The sequence below is a fragment of the Pogoniulus pusillus genome, chromosome 12 (assembly GCF_015220805.1).
Source record: "Pogoniulus pusillus isolate bPogPus1 chromosome 12, bPogPus1.pri, whole genome shotgun sequence".
Lineage (NCBI taxonomy): Eukaryota > Metazoa > Chordata > Aves > Piciformes > Lybiidae > Pogoniulus > Pogoniulus pusillus.
Genome location: NC_087275.1, coordinates 1,217,219 through 1,234,482, shown reverse-complemented (window position 1 = coordinate 1,234,482; position 17,264 = coordinate 1,217,219). Strand labels below are relative to the sequence as shown.

Genomic DNA, 17,264 nt, shown 5'->3' with positions numbered 1-17,264 from the left:
AGGCAGTGGGTATTCAGGAAGGTGTTTAGGACATGTCTTGGACATGTATTTTAGGTATAATTTGGACCTTCCACCACACTATCTGAGAAGCAGGGAAAGGAGTGACCTAAAGGCTGGTGAGGCAAGGTTTTAAAACGATGAAAGTGAAGCACAGTGTTTCTATCCCGAGGGCTCCAAATGCATATGTCTCTAAAGGAGCAGGTGTTCTTTAAAGGATCCTTTTTGTGTTGTCAGTTTGACAGTAGATTCGAAATACTTATGTCCAAGAATATGCATGCTTCATAGTTTCTACTCAGTGCTTAGAATCCAGGATTCTATTGAATGGAATGGAAATCCAGATTTGCTGCTGAAATACCCTTCCTCCTTCTTCTTGGTCAGCATTTACTTGTTTCCCTATGTTGTAGAACTTAATAATCTGTCATGAATTGTGAATATTAGTTTGGGCATGAATATTAATGTTTAATAATATTCAAAAGTTCATGGAAATTCCCTGAGATACTTTGGATTTTTGGTCGACAGAAAGTAGTTACACAAAGAGTATTTTTAAACATGGATTTAAACAGTTTAAACAATCAGAACTTGGAAAATAGGAATGCAAACCCAGGAACATCCTAACTATGCCTACGGAGCCTTAGCATTAACTCCAGCAGATGTACTCACAATGCTTTGGCCCCTGAGTAAGTCTGCCATACAAAGACACTTCCAAAACTTGTGATAATGATCCCAGGGTAAAATACAAAATATCCCAGGCAGAGAGAAGGGGAGAAGAACTGAGCTGCTGCTGCTGCGCTGCTGGTGCAAGCTGCAAACAGGTGGCTGCCACGATTCCTAGTTAAGGAGCTGTGAACGGGGTGCTGCTGCTGGTGGAGGCTCAGTGCAGAAAGGCTGTTTCTAAACCATCCCCCATGACAAACATCAGTTTGGAAATGAAACTGGCCCATGGGCACTAGCATTTCATTGTTCTGGCCAGTGGATTCAAAGCTTCCTGCCTCCTGTGACCACGCAGGCAAGCTGAGGGGCAGCACCAGACACCTGACATGCGGTGCTAAGCCCCCAGCCCTCAAGGCTTTGCTGGGGACAAACCCTCCATTGTTTGCTCACCTACTCAACTCTCGGAGGAGAGCAAGGGTTAAACTGGCCTGGCAGGATTTATGCCCCACCAGGGCATTCTAAGCCTTTAGTCAATAGCCAGAAGCTAGAAATTACTTCCATAGATGCACATCCTAGGCATAATTTAAAAGATGTAGCAGTCTTACAACCTCATTTGAAGCTGGTAAAATCTTACACTTGTGAAAGCACAGCTACAGTCATTACTGATCACAAGTTCTCAAGGAACACTTATCTATCCACAGACATCACTTAGCACTTACATCCCTGTGGGACTCAGTTTGGTGAAAACTGGAAAATGAGGTTGAATCATGGAATACCATGCAAGCTGTGAGAGCAGAGGGGAGTTCATCAACATGTACTGTTTCTGCCTCTAGCCTCATTTTGTTTAGTGGTTAAAATGTCAGGGGACTTTTTAAAACATCTGTGAAAAGCAGGTGGGATGCAAAATAATGTCTTCACTTAGACTGCCTTAAGCTTTTTTAGAGTGGAAGGCATTGCTGGGATGTCAAGGAGGAGAAAAGGCTTCCAGAAATTGCAGTCTGTCTTTTCATGCATTTAAATACTGTAACCATTCTAGCTGGGAAAGCAGCACTTGGAATAATATGACTTAGAGAAAGCAAACCTCATAACACTGTGAAGGATTATACAAAATTAACACTGTATTAACTTAGCTATCCAGGCTATGATTGTTAGTAACTGTGAAAACTGCTTATTGACAGTGAAACTCGCCAGAAACTTATTCACAGGTTCACAACAATGCACAGGTTGGAAATGTACACGTGCAGGGCACAGGCTAAACCTGAGCACTTCTTTCTCAGAGTGGCTAACACAAATATTGTGCTGGAAGAGGCTTTAAGTACTTACTCACACTGTTATAAACCAGACAGTACCCAAAGCAGGTGGAAGTCTGTCCCATTGGCTGCTGAGACTTGGCTGCTCCCAGGCTTCTGGAAAGGAGGCAGACAATCTCTGACCTTGTCTCCAGCTCCTCTGGATGATCTTTGTATCTCCAGGACTTGTAGCCTTAGCAGGAAGGCTTTCAGGGGCAGGCAGGATGTCTTGAGGTGTGCAGGGTCTCAGCACAGAGTCACACTGGGGGCTATGCAAGGTGACCATTTGCAGGCATCTGGAGCCTGTTCCTGGTCAGCTCTCCAGGCAAATTTGGGATGCAAAATGAGGCAGCAGCAGCCACCTGCTACCTGCTCATCCCTTTGATCAGTAGCCAGCCTGCCACGAGTGGGGCACTGGGCATCGATTAGCCAACGGCAATGGCACTGTGCCAGCCCTCACCATATGAGGCACCGCCAGGCCTTTCGCCCTCCCCTCCCAAGGTTGCTTCCCCAGCACAGAAGGAGGGGGGCTGGCAAAACATGTCTGGGCATGGATAAGCCCATGTTTGCCCCATCAGGCCTACTGCCACACACACACAAAGTGTTACCAGGTGAGGCATGTAAAAGGCTTAAAAAGGGAACATCAGGGACTTCAGAAGAAAGACCATTTATGTCTAAAAACAAGTGTTTTCTTGCTGCTCTAGGGTTATCTCACTGTCTTGAAGGAATTTTAAGACCATTTATGTTTAAAAATAAGTGTTTTCTTGCTGCTCTAGATTGATCTCACTGTCTTGAAGGAATTTTAGAAGCATCTGAAATGAACTAAGTTAGAAAAGCTCAATCGTTAGGATTCTGAAGTGCAGATTGTTTGGAGATCTCACTGAGCTGCCTGCACAGCCCCAAGGAAGAGTGAGTTTTCTAATTTCATGTCTGTTTTTCTGTTCCTTTCTGCAGAATAACAGTTTCTGCTATGTGTTTCATGGATTTCAGTAGGTTTCCTCTGGACACTCAAAACTGTTCCTTAGAACTGGAAAGCTGTAAGTTTAATCCATACCTGTTCTTCACATGCATTCTTACCAGCGCTCCATCTTCTCCATAATACCTTTGTCAAGTATTCTGATGTGTGACCTGAACCCTTAAACCTCCTTATATTAATTGGTGGCCTGGGATATTAAACTGTTGTGGATCTTTCCAGAACTCAGTTATGTTTGGGAAGACATGATGCACTCTGCTTTGATTTTATTGGGTTGCTATTTCCAAGACCTAAATCTGAAAATGCTCCCTCTGTCAAAAGTCTTGGCTTATTTGTTTCTTTCTGGGAAGGAAAAAAAAAGGGGAAAAAAAAGAAAAATGCAAGTTAAAAGTGAAAAAACTCAATATTTGACTTAGAATTATAGAATCAAGCAGCTTGGAAGAGACCTCCAAGCTCAGCCAGCCCAACCTCAGCCCTGGCCAAGCAACCAGACCATGGCACTAAGCGCCCCAGCCAGGCTTGGCTGCAACACCTCCAGCCACGGCGACTCCACCACCTCCCTGGGCAGCCCATTCCAATGCCAATCACTCTCTCTGACAACAACTTCCTCCTAACATCCAGCCTAGACCTCCCCTGGCACAACTTGAGACTGTGTCCTCTTGCTCTGTTGCTGCTTGCCTGGCAGCAGAGCCCAACCCCACCTGGCTACAGCCTCCCTGCAGGTAGCTGCAGACAGCAATGAGGTCTGCCCTGAGCCTCCTCTTCTGCAGGCTGCACCCCCCCCAGCTCCCTCAGCCTCTCCTCATAGGATTTGTGTTCCAGGCCCCTCCCCAGCTTTGTTGCCCTTCTCTGGACACCTTCCAGCACCTCAACATCTCTCTTAGATTGAGGAGCCCAAATGAATACTTGTGTTACTATGTCTGCTTTCTCAACCCTGACTCAGCTGTTAGGGGAAATAAAGGGTTAGGTCGGATTAGAGTTAAGGCAAAGGCAACCGCACACAGACCACCAGAGAGAAGGAGCCGAACTGAGAGCTGGGCAGTGTGTGAGCAGTGAGTGTCCTATCTGTATTTTGACTAGTTGTGTTTCTTAGCAGAAGGATGAGTGAGATAGGTTACTGTTGTTTTTCTCTTTCTTCTCCCAGCTAAGGATTTAATTTCTCTCAGTAAAATATTCCAATTAGCCTCAAACCAGCACAATAGTAAACTGTAAAGCTGGATAACAGAAGGTAATTCTGTTTTGCAAAACCTTTTGATGACTTAAAATATATTCTTCCTTGGACTGTGAGTAGAACTAGGATGCTGGCTTGTTGTTTAGTCTTGGAAAGGAGAACAAATCCCAAGCACATAGGCAGTCTGCTCAATATAGCAGCTCCAGAGCTCTCATGACTCTAAGAGTGCCCACGTCCTCCATCTGCCAGGTAAGCTGGTGGCAGGGCACAGGTCTGGCCTCCACTGGAACAAGATGGAATATGCTTCTTGCCATTTTTTTCTATGTCAACGACATGGGCAATCAATGTGAAAAAAAATGTTTCTTTGGGGTTTTCTTAAACTGTTGGAGTGGTACTTCCTGTCCCTAAGAAAACAGAAGCATTATTCCAGCGGGTAATTACGTTTTCACTTTCTCACAGATGCATACAATGAAGACGATCTGATGCTATACTGGAAACATGGAAACAAGTCCCTGAGCACAGATGAGCACATCTCCCTCTCCCAGTTTTTCATCGAAGAATTCAGTGCTTCCAGTGGACTAGCTTTTTACAGCAGTACTGGTACAGTAAGCCTCTGTCAGTAGAAAGAAGAGCACAGAATGCAATAATGCAGGATGTCTTTCACATCCAAATTCATGGAATCATAGAACCAGCCAGGTTGGAAGAGACCTCCAAGCTCAGCCACTCCAACCTAGCACCCAGCCCTGGCCAATCAACCAGACCATGGCACTAAGTGCCCCAGCCAGGCTTTGCTTCAACACCTCCTGCAGAGAGGTCTGTTAAAATTAGGTCTGTCAACCTAGGTCCTTCATCCTCTCTCTTTTTCACATTAGAAGAAAAGACCATAGTAATACTTTGTGATGGTTTGGGAGTTACCTGCCCCCCACAATCTGATGAAATCACCCAGCCTAGACTCAGCCAGCTGCAAGTTAAGGAATGGAGCTTTATATTCACAGCTTAGCAAAGACACAAGCAGAGAATTACAGCATGTTGCAAACATTTACAGTTATATACAAGTTAAAGGTAATACAGAAACATAACAGTCTCCAGAAGGGCCTCCCAACCACCCTTCTGCCCCTCTACGTTATCCCAGAGTCTGCCCTACGTGCAAGGTGAGTTGCGAGGATCGGCAAGGAGGGTTTGAAGCAGAATGGTTAGTTGGGTTGCACAAATCCCAGCAGAACAGCAGAAGCCAGGGAGGAAACACAGACACCAAGAGACAGAGGCACACGCACACTCACTGTCTTATCTATGTGTGTGTTCTTGCTTTCATACGTCTCAGCAAGCCTGTGAGTGAAGCAGACATCACCATTGTTGCCTTCTTGCAGCCTATAATCTAGTTCCTCTCAGTAAAATATTCCAATTAGTCACAAACCAGCACACACACTTGTAAACAACATTGGACAGTAAGAACCTGAGGAAAGAAAAAAGTGCAACCAAATGCATGCTGTTGTGATCTCTTGCAAAATTGGGGTGCTTCCCTGAGGTCCACTGTTGGGTTTACAGGAATCCTTGGGTCTTGGTGAGACAGAAAAGCCTCAAAATGCAAACCCTGAAGGGTGAAGTACTAGGAAGCAAACAAGAGGAGCTCCTCACTTTTTGAGCTGTAAAATGTCATTAAAAGTCTAGTGACAAAAGGATTTCCACATGAGATCATTTGTAACCTATGGAGCTCCAATTCATGGCTTGCTTCATACCCCATGTTTATGTGCAGAGCTGCAGAAGACAAACCCCATTATGTCAGTGCTGCACTGTTTAAATACAGGTATTTGCCCCAGGCAGGTTTTCATTTCTCCCTGTAGATCTTGACCTATACTTTCTGGCAAACTGCACGAGGCTTTAGGAGTTTATCACAGTTTGAGTTCATTCCAGGTGGGCTTCATTTCCTTTGTATGTGTACATGCAATTATCACATTTTTAAACACTTCTCTCTGTAAGTAGTCCAACCATACAGAACCACAGAACATATCTGTTGGAAGAGACCATCAAGATTGTCTCTTCCAACCTTTGACTCAGCACAGCAGGGTCAGCCTTAACCCATGTCCCTGAGTGCCAGGTCTGTATGCCATTTAAACACTTCCAGGGATGATGACTCCACCAGCGCCCTGGCCAGACTATTTCAAGGTTTGATAACCCTTTCAATTAAGAAATATTTGCTAATGTCCAGCCTAAACCTCTCCTAGCACAGCTTCTATCCATTTCCTCTAGTCCTGTCACTCCCTTCCCAGAAGAAGGGTCAGGCCACCTTGCTCCATCCTCCTTTCAGCTAGCTGAAGAGAGCAGTAAGGTTTCCCCCCAGCCTCTGTTTCTCCAGACTGAACAAACCCAGCTCCATCAGGCCCTCCACAAGCCTCACTGCCCTTCTCTGGACATGCTCTGGCACTTCTATGGCCTTTCTACAGTGAGTGGCCCAGAAATGAGCACAGTACTCAAGGTGTGCCCTTGCCAGAACAGGGGGACAATCACCTCCCTGTTCCTCATGACCCCAGTGTTTCTACTAGAAACTAGGACACCACTGGCCTTGGCCACCTGTGCATGCTGCTCACTCAGTTGACTATCAACCAATATTCTCAGGTCCCTTTCCAAGTTGCAGCTTTCCAGCTACACATCCCGAGGTCTGTAGCTTACCATAGGGTTGTTGTGACCCAAGTGTGGGACCTGGCACTTGGCCTTAATGAACCTCATGCGATCAACTTTGGCCCACCTGTCTAATGCATCTAGATCCCATTGCAGAGCTTCCCTACCTTCTAGCAGATGGACACACCCAACCAGCTTGGTGTCACCTGCAAATTCACTGAGGGTGCACTCAATCCTCTCGTCCAGATCATTAATAAAGATATTAAAGAGAACCTATGCTTTTAACTAGATAAAATGGCATATTTGCTATTGTCCTTTCTAGTCTGAGCCAACTCATTTCAGTGTAATTACCCTTTCTATCAAGGTGTGACAGGAAAACTATGCCATATGCAATGATGAAATGAATATCACTTTTTAAAAAAGAAGCCTTTAAGACACACAGGAAAGCTGCAAATAGATTTATTAACTGCATTTTATTTACAGGACAGCTTCTCTTTGCATTTTAAGAGTCCTTGAAGTTTGTGGAGTCTGATAGGAATGCAGAAATCCCACTTTAACCGATGGTGCAGCCTAAACAGCGAGGAATTCACAGCTTATCTCTTGCTTGTGTGTGATCTAAGAACAGCTCCAGCTGTCAAGAGCCACTGTCACATGAGAGCAGAGAGAGCGGTACCTTACTATCAGAACTGCCATTCTGAGAGCTGCGTCAAACCTGCCCCTGTTGCGAGAAGGAGACTGGGGTATTTCCCACCAAACTGCTGTCACTGTGTTCAGACCGGGTGCTGGGAACTCAGAGGACCTCTATCTGCCTGGCTGTTCTCACTTATGCAAGCCAGTATGGCCTCGAGGACCAGAGCAGATCCTCATGCCGCCCTTGGCCCCAGCCTTCTGCAGCACCTTCATAGCACCTGTGTCTTTTCAAAGAGTAACTGCTTCAAGTTTAAATGCAGGTATTTTGATGCTGAGTGCACACAGTAAGGTAAAGGTAAGAGGAAAGTCACACTGGGGAGCACCTGAAGAATGTGTATGCCATGTTTGTTAATCAGAACGGGGCCCTTTGTAGGCATACAGTTCCACTCGGCTTGGATGTTTTGTTTCCTCTAGGAGGCTCCACTTTCTCTTGTTCTTTTACTTTGCTTCTTGGTGGAGGAAAACAATTGCATGCAGACCCTGCTTTCTGAAGTAATAGTGAGGATCAATCAGCACAACCCTAGTGGCAGCCACCCCCTCCTGAAGAGTCTTGAGCAAAAAGAGACAAAAATGCTGCTCACAAAGCAGCCTTCTACATATTGGATTCTGCATATCCTTTCCTGTGAATCTCACTGAGCTGCATACACATAGCAAGCATTTAGGCTTTTGGCATCCAAAGGAGCAACAACTGCAACCTCTTTTTAAGACAATCATTTGTAAAGCAGAAAAAAACTTCTCTGCAACTGAAAACACATAGTGTGTGTTTAACATTAGACAGGGTAGTTCCTTCAGTCATAGAAGCAGCCAGGTTGGAAGAGAGCCCCAAGCTCAGCCAGTCCAACCTAGCACCCAGCCCTGGCCAAGCAACCAGACCATGGCACTAAGTGCCCCAGCCAGGCTTGGCTTCAACATCTCCAGCCACAGCCACTCCACCACCTCCCTGGGCAGCCCATTCCAATGCCAATCACTCTCTCTGACAACAACTTCCTCCTAACATCCAGCCAAGACCTGCCCTGGCACAACTTGAGACTCTGTCCCCTTGCTCTGTTGCTGCTTGCCTGGCAGCAGAGCCCAACCCCACCTGGCTACAGCCTCCCTGCAGGTAGCTGCAGACAGCAATGAGCTCTGCCCTGAGCCTCCTCTTCTGCAGGCTGCACACCCCCAGCTCCCTCAGCCTCTCCTCATAGGATTTGTGTTCCAGGCCCCTCCCCAGCTTCGTTGCCCTTCTCTGGACACCTTCCAGCACCTCAACATCTCTCTTGAATTGAGGAGCCCAGAACTGGACACAGCACTCAAGCTGTGTCCTGAGCATTGCTGAGCACAAGGGCAGAAGAACCTCCCTTGTCCTGCTGCCCACACTGCTCCTGAGCCAGCCCAGGATGCCATTGGCTCTGCTGCCCACCTGGGCACTGCTGCCTCATCTTCAGCTCCTCTCTCCCAGCACCCCCAGCTCCCTCTCTGCCTGGCTGCTCTCAGCCACTCTGGCCCCAGCCAGTAGTGCTGCTCGGGGTTGTGGCCAAGTGTAGAACCCTGCACTTAACTTTGTTGCATCTCATCCCCTTGGCCCCTGAGAGTTGTTCCGTGGGACAGCCTGACTGCCCCAGCACAGCCTCGTCGCTGTCTCTCTGCACGGCACGGCCGCTGCTGTCCTCCCCCTGCCTGTGCGCTGATTCCTGCCCCGCGGCAGCAGCCGCAGCCCGGGGCGCGCAGGCAGCGCACGCCCAACGATGCACTCGATGGCAGCCGCCCCTCTCCAGGCAGCAAACCGGCCTGACCCCGAGGAGAGAAGTGCTTTTTACCCCTCGGCCTTTGCAGCTTGAGAGAAGGCAGGCTACTGTTGTTTTGAGGGAGGCAGGCTGGTGGCTCTGCTGTGCTAGCCAGGCTGGACCTTCTGTCTGCATTCTCCTGGAAGTTTAATTTGAAGTGTTTTTTTCCTGGGGTTTGGTTTTTTTGGGGTGGGTTGGTTGGTTTGGTTGCTTTTACTTTTCTAACCTCTCTAATACAGTATTTAGTTTATGCAGTCATAAAGCTTCACTCCCACTTCCTATTTGAATGGGGTGTGACAGTTTGTGAAGCAGTGTATAAAACCAAGGTGGTGGCAATATTTCTGGGGTATTGAGTATTGATGTGGATACACCATTTGTACTGGAGGCAAGGCAGCAGGATCACAGGATCACAGATCACAGATGTCAAGGGTTGGAAGAGACCCAAAGAGATCATCCAGTCCAATCCCCTGCCAGAGCAGGACCACACAATCTAACTCAGGTCGCAGAGGACCTCATCCAGACAGGCCTTGGAAGGCTCCAGAGAAGGAGACTCCACAGCCTCTCTGGGCAGCCTGTGCCAGTGCTCTGGGACCCTTACAGGAAAGAAGTTCCCCCTTGTGTTGAGGCAGAACCTCCTGTGCTGCAGCTTACACCCCTTGCTGCTTGTCCTATCCCAGGGAGCAGTGAGCAGAGCCTGTCCCCCCATCCTGACCCCCAGCCCTCAGATATTTATAGACATTTTTTAGACCCCCTCTCAGTCTTCTCTTCTCCCTACTAAGCAGCCCCAGGTCTCTCAGCCTCTCCTCATCAGCCATGCCCTCCAGTCCCCTCATCATCCTCGTAGCCCTCCACTGGACTCTTTCCAGCAGATCCCTGTCCTTCTGAAACTGGGGAGCCCAAAATTGAAGGCAGTATTCAAGATGAGGTTTCACCAGGGCAGAGTAGAGGGAAAGGAGAACCTTCCTTGATCTGCTGGACACACTCCTCCTAATACACCCCAGGATCCCATTGGCCCTTTTTGGCCACCAGGGCACATTGCTGTGCCATGGATGTTCTCCCCCAGCACTCCCAGGTGCCTCTCCACAGGGCTGCTCTCCAGCAGTCACCTCCCAGCCTGTATTGCTGCAGTTTGTTATTCCTCCCCAGATGCAGGACTCTGCACTTGTCCCTGTTGAACCTCATCTGGTTCCTCTGTGCCCAGCTCTGTCTGTCCAGGTCTGTCTGGATGGCAGCACAACCTGCAGCTGTCTCAGCCAAGCCTCCCAGCTTGGTGTCCAGCACAAGGGTTTGGTGCAAAGAGCTCACAAATAACACTGCCCTCTCCCTCCCTGCCCCACTGCTCTCTCTCTCCTGCCCAGGTTGGTACAATCGACTCTTCATCAATTTTGCACTCCGGAGACACATTTTCTTTTTCCTGCTGCAATCCTATTTCCCAGCCATGCTGATGGTGATGCTGTCCTGGGTGTCGTTCTGGATCGACAGAAGAGCAGTTCCTGCCAGGGTATCACTGGGTAAACTTTTTGTGTATATTCTTCTGGGAAGTACAGAATGGGGGTGTGGGGTGTGTGGGGTGTGTTACCACAGCTCCTTATTTAGACCCAAAATTAAGGGGCACAGCCTGAGCAACACTACTATTGCCAATGTTGTCACTACCATAAACTTCAGCTAACCTCACGATTTGGAAATGGGATGTTTGTTAAGAAAAGTTAACAGACAGTAAGAAGTAACCAGGTGGTGGTTATGAGAGAGACTTAATAGCTTCAGCACAATCTATCTAAAAGCTTTGCAGTTCTACTTCTTCTCTACAAACATTTGATACCTTCTTACCAACCTGAAACCATTATCCTGATTTGTCCTCTGTAGTGAAGTCTTTCATTGTTAGGCACCTGGAAAATACCTGCTTTGGTGTCTCACCTCTGCAAGGCACATGAGCTTCTGTGGAAACTGAAGAGTAAATTGAGCATGTTCCTCCTCACACTTCTGGTTCATAGCACCACAGCTCATGAGAAAAAGGTTAATTACAGTAGGCTTTTTATAACACTATTGTTCTTCTCAGTGATGAATCATCAATGCTACTTCAGGACTGCCTTTGTTGAGAATTTAATGCTTGAAATAGGAAAATTTCTTATGTGATGTAAGTGTAATGCAGCTGAGTCCTGAACCATTGGTTTAAGGATTAGTAAAGATGTTCCTATTCTTCCTAATCGTTGATGCTGAGAAGCAATCTCTCATGTTGCTTCATTTCTCAGACAAGTGAAAACTTGAGGAACTTGTGTAAGAAACACACTTGTGTGTACTGAGAGAGCCTCAATTGTCACCTGTACCTGTGACAATCTAGAAAAAAATAGGGCTGCTGATACCTCAGATCCCTTTCTAACTGACACAGCCTAAAGCTGTGATCTACATGAGACCTACAGCTCTTTTTCACTGTATTAAAAAAGTTACTCCCTATCTGTTTTTATTAATGAATCTACCAATTCCTTTTATTTGTAAGAAATTTAACTTCATGTTTAAAAACAAAATAAAGTGAATTTTCCATATATAATTTGTAATGTCAAGATGATTTTGCTGATCATGTTCTTTAATTTATAGCTGAATTTCTGCAGGTTATGCAGCAGGAGTTCTGTGAAGAACACACAGTTTGTTAGCATAACCCTGTGTTATTTATAGGCAATGCTAACATTAGAGTTTAAGGCCAAAGTTTAAAATCTCCCAAGCCTAGAGTCTATGTATGTTAAATAAATTGATTTCCTCATGTATAGACTATTTCAAACTCCATCCTCCAAACTAAACAACTCGCAGAGAGGGAAAGGGAAAAGTTTTGTATGTTCCAGGGACTTGAACTAGCACAAAACTGGAGAAAGACTACAGAGACCCAGCTGAAAGGCCATGCTGTCAGCCAGTGCTATCTCAGAGGTGCTACTGAGGTGTCTACACTTCCAATGTTACATTCTTTTCTCTAAAGGCAGGGCTGGGCTGGCTGTTGGTGTCTGTAGTTGATTATTTTGGTTTGGTGTTGATTATTTTTATTATTTTTCATTTGGTGTTTCTGAGATAGAGCAAAACCAAGTCAGATGAACAGCTGCACGTAAGCAGAGAGATTGAAAAGATGAAGGTGAAATTTGGGACACACTGGAGTAAACCAAAAAGCTTTCTTAGTTTCAGTGGACATAGCATTTTTATGCTGAAGCGTTTGTAGAGAGCCATGGTGTTGCAATAGAGCCATACAAGCTGACAAATAATTTCAAGAAGTACAACTTGAGAAGAGGCTGGGAGGGAAACTGATGATTCTTTAGTGATGTTCTGTGTAGTGGAGACCCTGGGAAGCAAGGCAAGACCACAAACCTGCTTTCACCTCTCTATAGCAGTGCCTAGAGCTGCCACGGAAACGCGTTCCTTATGCTGCTGAGTCACCAGTGCTGTGTCTGGGCTGTTGGACTTGGTGTGCTGCAACTCCAACTTCACACACTGAGCAGAAGGATGATTTACTGGTTTCAGTATTGTATTTGATAAGGTCTTCATGGTTCACTCCACTTTCCAGAGCCTGTGCAATGAAGTTAAAGGCAGTGTCAATCATATGCCCTCACAAAGCTGTGCTTTCCAAGCAACTGTGATGAGCTAAACAGAAGCAGCTGGCCACTAGCACAATAACCTCCCCTGTTGCTTTGACAGGTATAACTACAGTGCTGACAATGTCAACCATCATGACAGGAGTAAGTGCCTCGATGCCTCAAGTGTCTTACATAAAGGCTGTGGATGTGTATTTATGGACCAGCTTCCTTTTTGTCTTCCTATCTGTCATTGAATATGCAGCAGTGAACTATCTCACTACAATTGAAGAGAGAAATCAACTCAAGAAGAGAGGCAAGGTACAATTCTCTGTGTTTTATTGCCTTCAGAGAGTATCACAGAAAGCACAGAGTAATCCCAATACGCACTGTGATGTCAGTACAGTAACTGTCTGTATCTCCACTCTGTATCTCACTTTACTTTGCTGAAGGGAGGAAATACATCACCCTCTTGAAAAGATGTGTGCTTCTTTTTGCTGTGGCAGAGGTTAGGGAATAGACTTCCTGATTCTCCCTCCTTTCTTTTCTTTCTGCCCCACGGAAGGTAACCTTCATTCTGTTCTCAGATATTTATAGATCAAGATATTTTTTCCTCTCTGAAATATATCCAAGAATGCACTCTTGTGATATTTCTTCCTGGCTCTATTTCTGCCTCTCCTGCTTCACCTTTTCAATTAGGAAGATGGGTTTAATGATGCCTTTTCTCCCAAAACCAGATAAATGATCATATCAAGGTTTCTTTGAAGCAGAAACGTTCACGTTAAATATCTGCTTTCTATGAAGCACTCACCTTTGCTTCAACACTATTTGCCACATAAACTCATTTGTTGGAACATCACAAGGGGGAAACACAAAAAAAAGGTGCCTATGTTGCTCATGTGATTTGATAACCTCATTAAAAACCTGCTCATGGAAATGCTTCAAGTAATTTCCTACAGCTCCAGCAACTCAGCCCTACAGGACAGGCGGTTTGATTCTTTTTCTGCTGCAGAAGCTGGAGCACACATTGCCACCCAGAACCTGGCAACAATCAGTCAGACAAGTGTGTTTTATCCTATGTATCCCTTTCTTTGCTCTTGTTCTGCCCAAGGGGGCAAAACTGCAAGGTAACCCTGTTTGCAATTTGCTCTCCGCAGAGGGAACACCACCAAAGAGTAACCTTTTTTTATTGTCTGTTTTGTTTATTCACCATTTACTGAAACGGCTGCTGCTAGACACAGAATAACTACTCTCTGTTGCCAGGCTTCAGGAATGTATAGCATTGATGCAGTGCAAGCAATGGCTTTCGATGGCTGCTTCCACGACACGGATGTGGACATGGAGCTGACTGCTTTTTCAGAGCGCTGCGAAGAGAACGAGACTCGGGCACAAGCAGCAGGTGTCTCCAGCACGGACACGACCCGCATGAAGAGGAAGAGATCTCTGAAGGGAAACATGGGCAGGATTATTTTACAGAACAATCATGCTATTGACACATATTCCAGGATTATATTTCCCAGTGTGTATATTGTGTTCAATCTGTTTTACTGGGGTTTGTACATATAAACAAACCCACCATAGCTGCATATGGACTTGCAAAGGAACGCAACAGCAGTGAGGAGAAGGCTAAAAAGTTTCTGCATCCTACCAGAATTAGTTTGGTTAGCAACAAAATGGTTAATTAAAAAAGTTTGATTGCTTTTTCAGTTGGACTGTGCAATGCTTGGGGGAGGCAATCTAATGCACGTAGTACTACTGCAGTAGCATAGAAGTGGTTTGCTCACTAAGGGAGCCCTTTGTCCCACACCTAAACAGACAGCAGCTGTCACCTCAGGTATTACCCCGGTTTTAGCTACACTCCAACCATTCCTCTGTAACCAGCCATTTTAGTAGGCAGTCAGCACCAGCCACCTTCAAATAGCTTCTACCCTTATTTCACTTGCTGCAGTTAGGTTTTGCTAGGCAACTCGGCAGCAGTCGTCCTCAGACGGTAACTAGGAGGAAAGGGATTATGGCTTAGCAGTGGAGCAGGGGTCAGCAAAGCTGAATCACAAAAACATCCCACTTGGCAAAGCCTCTCAGGATGTCCAACCTAAAACCCTACTCTGCAAGATTCACCTTAAACCATAGCCCCAAGCACCACATCCAAACCACCCTTAAACACAGCCAGGGTGGGTGACTCCACCGGTTCCCTGGGCAGCTCATTCCAGTCCCTGACCACTCTCTCCAGGAAAAGCTTTTCCCTCGTGTCCAGTCTAAACCTCCCCAGTCTCAGCTTGAGGTCATTCCCCCTTGTTCTGTCTCCAATTACCTGTGAACAGAGCCCAGCAGCAGCACCCTCTCCACAATGTCCCTTCAGGTAGTTGTAGACAGCAATGAGGTCTCCCCTCCTCCTTTTCACACTAACCATCCCCAGCTCCCTCAGTCGCTCCTCAGAAGATTTATTCTCCAGGCCTTTCCCCAGCTTTGTTGCCCTCATCTGGACCTGCTCCAGCACCTCCACATCTCTCTTATACTGCGGGCAGAGTGCAGGATCTGCTCTGCAGGCAGAACGAGGGATCAGCCCCAGCAGAGCTCCCCCAAGCCCCGGAGCCAGGCCCTAGCAGCTCTGAAGTCAGGTAACAGGTCTGCATTTAACTGCCGAGCTCCCTCCCTGCCCTCCACCCTGCTGTGGGGCCAGCAGGAGGGCACAGCTGAAGGGCGCTACAAAAAAGGGACTTTTGAGGCTATCCAGGAGTGACAGGACTGGGGGGGAGTGGAATGATTCAGGCTGGAGGTGAGGAGGAAGTTGTTGAGCAGGAGAGTGGTGAGAGGCTGGAATGGGTTGCCCAGGGAGGTGGTTGAGGCCCCATGGCTGGAGGTGTTTGAGGCCAGGCTGGCTGAGGCTGTGTGCAGCCTGCTCTAGGGTAGGGTGTCCCTGGGCATGGCAGGGGGGTTGGAACTGGCTGCTCCTTGTGCTCCCTTCCAACCCTGACTGATTCTATGAGACTTTGTACATTGCACATCATCCACCTCTCAACAAAACCCCTCGGCCTGTCCAGCTGTCCCTGACCTTCCACAGGACACTGACTTTCCTCAGTTTTGGAGAAATCTCCCTGCCTAATCCCCGATCCAGCACAGAAACAATGTCCCAGGCTGTATGCATGCAGTCTTTCACAACCACCTCCCAGGCAGATGATTAGCAGCACCTGCACAGGCTCTGCCTCGCAAGTGGCACCTGCACCCCTGTGCCTCGGGTAGCCCTGCTGCTCTCTGTGCATTTCAGAAACACAGGCTTTGGGAAGAGATTCCAGAAAACTTTGTTAGGAAACCCAGGCACACTGCAGCAGAGCCCGGGTCTGCTTCACGGGGCCAGTGCCAGCCGGGCCTTTGCCCCCTCCCTCTCTCTGGCTTTACGATGGAACATCACAGCGTGGGCAAGCCGCATCTGGCTGCGTGCACACTTCCAGCTACCACGGCAAGGCAAAGGGAGCAGCTGTGCCAGAGCAGGCCCACATGCAGGCATCCTGCCGGTCCCAGATGAATCCTCCATGAAAACAGCCTCAGGTTGAATTATTCATTCAGGGGCACACACAAAAGGTGTTCACAGCTCCAGAAAAGAATCAAGATTATTTCTGTGACTTTCCCAGAAGAAGGAGCATTTTCCACTGAAACTCCTCAGGTTGGTGTGTCTGTCATTTAATGAAGAGAGTTCATATTTACAAAGTCAACTGAGAATGATAATTTGTGGTGGCAAAAAATGTCACCAGGCAGATGCTTGGTCACTGCTTGGTCGAGATGAGGAAATGGGAATAAATTTGGAAGCCTGAACCACTCTCTGCTTTATCTGAGTTTCCTGCTCAAGGCAATACTATTTGTTCATAGCATGGTGATGGCTCTTTAAAAAGCTCCCAGTTAGAGCGCTGGAGAAGCTGTTGACACACTGTATGCCAGTGTCTTGGGTTCACTTGCAAGTTCCTAGAGACTCTAATAAATTTAATAGACCCAATGACAATTTATAGAATTTATAGAGTGCCCTCTCCTCTTCCCCCTCCTCTCCCAAAAAATAGAGATTAGATACAGGGAGAGAGAGAGAGGTAAGCACACCCAAATAAATCAATCTCACTCGATTTGGAAGTTAAAAAGGAAAAGTTTAACAATAACTTAGAAAAGGTATTGGAGGTAGGGGAGTTTACAAAGGATAGGGAAGGGAAAACAGCAAAATACAAAAAAGGATGGATACAACCCGAGCAATGTGATGCAGTCTCTGCCTCATGGCTGCCACGGGGTGTGCTGGTATGCAGTGTGTGTGTGTGTGTCGAGAGGGAGCGAAGCAAGAGAGCGAGCAAGGAAGCCCCTCTGACTTTTATAGGACAGGAAGTGGGGGGAGTGAGCTAACCATCACCTGGAGTGTGGCCCACCCCTGGGGAGGGGCCAAGACCCCGAGGGTCAGGTTCAGGGTCACTCCCCCAGGAGTGTTAACCCTATACATTCCACCCCTTGGTTAGTCCACTTCCACCTTCCTACGAACAGTCTTCTTCTCCAAAGATGGGAAAAGTGTCCATGGGTTAAGAGTTCTTA

At 47.0% G+C, this 17,264-nt stretch overlaps 1 protein-coding gene across 1 annotated transcript in view; it reads left to right on the top strand.

Moving 5' to 3' along the window:
* Positions 1–14,366, top strand: part of GABRR3 (gamma-aminobutyric acid type A receptor subunit rho3) — a 44,791-nt gene extending 30,425 nt beyond the window's left edge. The window contains exons 5-9 of the mRNA XM_064152134.1: positions 2,895–2,977; positions 4,544–4,684; positions 10,515–10,667; positions 12,829–13,025; positions 13,968–14,366. Coding sequence (XP_064008204.1) covers positions 2,895–2,977; positions 4,544–4,684; positions 10,515–10,667; positions 12,829–13,025; positions 13,968–14,270 — 877 coding nt within the window. The 3' untranslated portion in view covers positions 14,271–14,366. The remainder of the gene's footprint in view (positions 1–2,894; positions 2,978–4,543; positions 4,685–10,514; positions 10,668–12,828; positions 13,026–13,967) is intronic.
* The last annotated feature ends 2,898 nt before the right edge of the window (positions 14,367–17,264 follow it).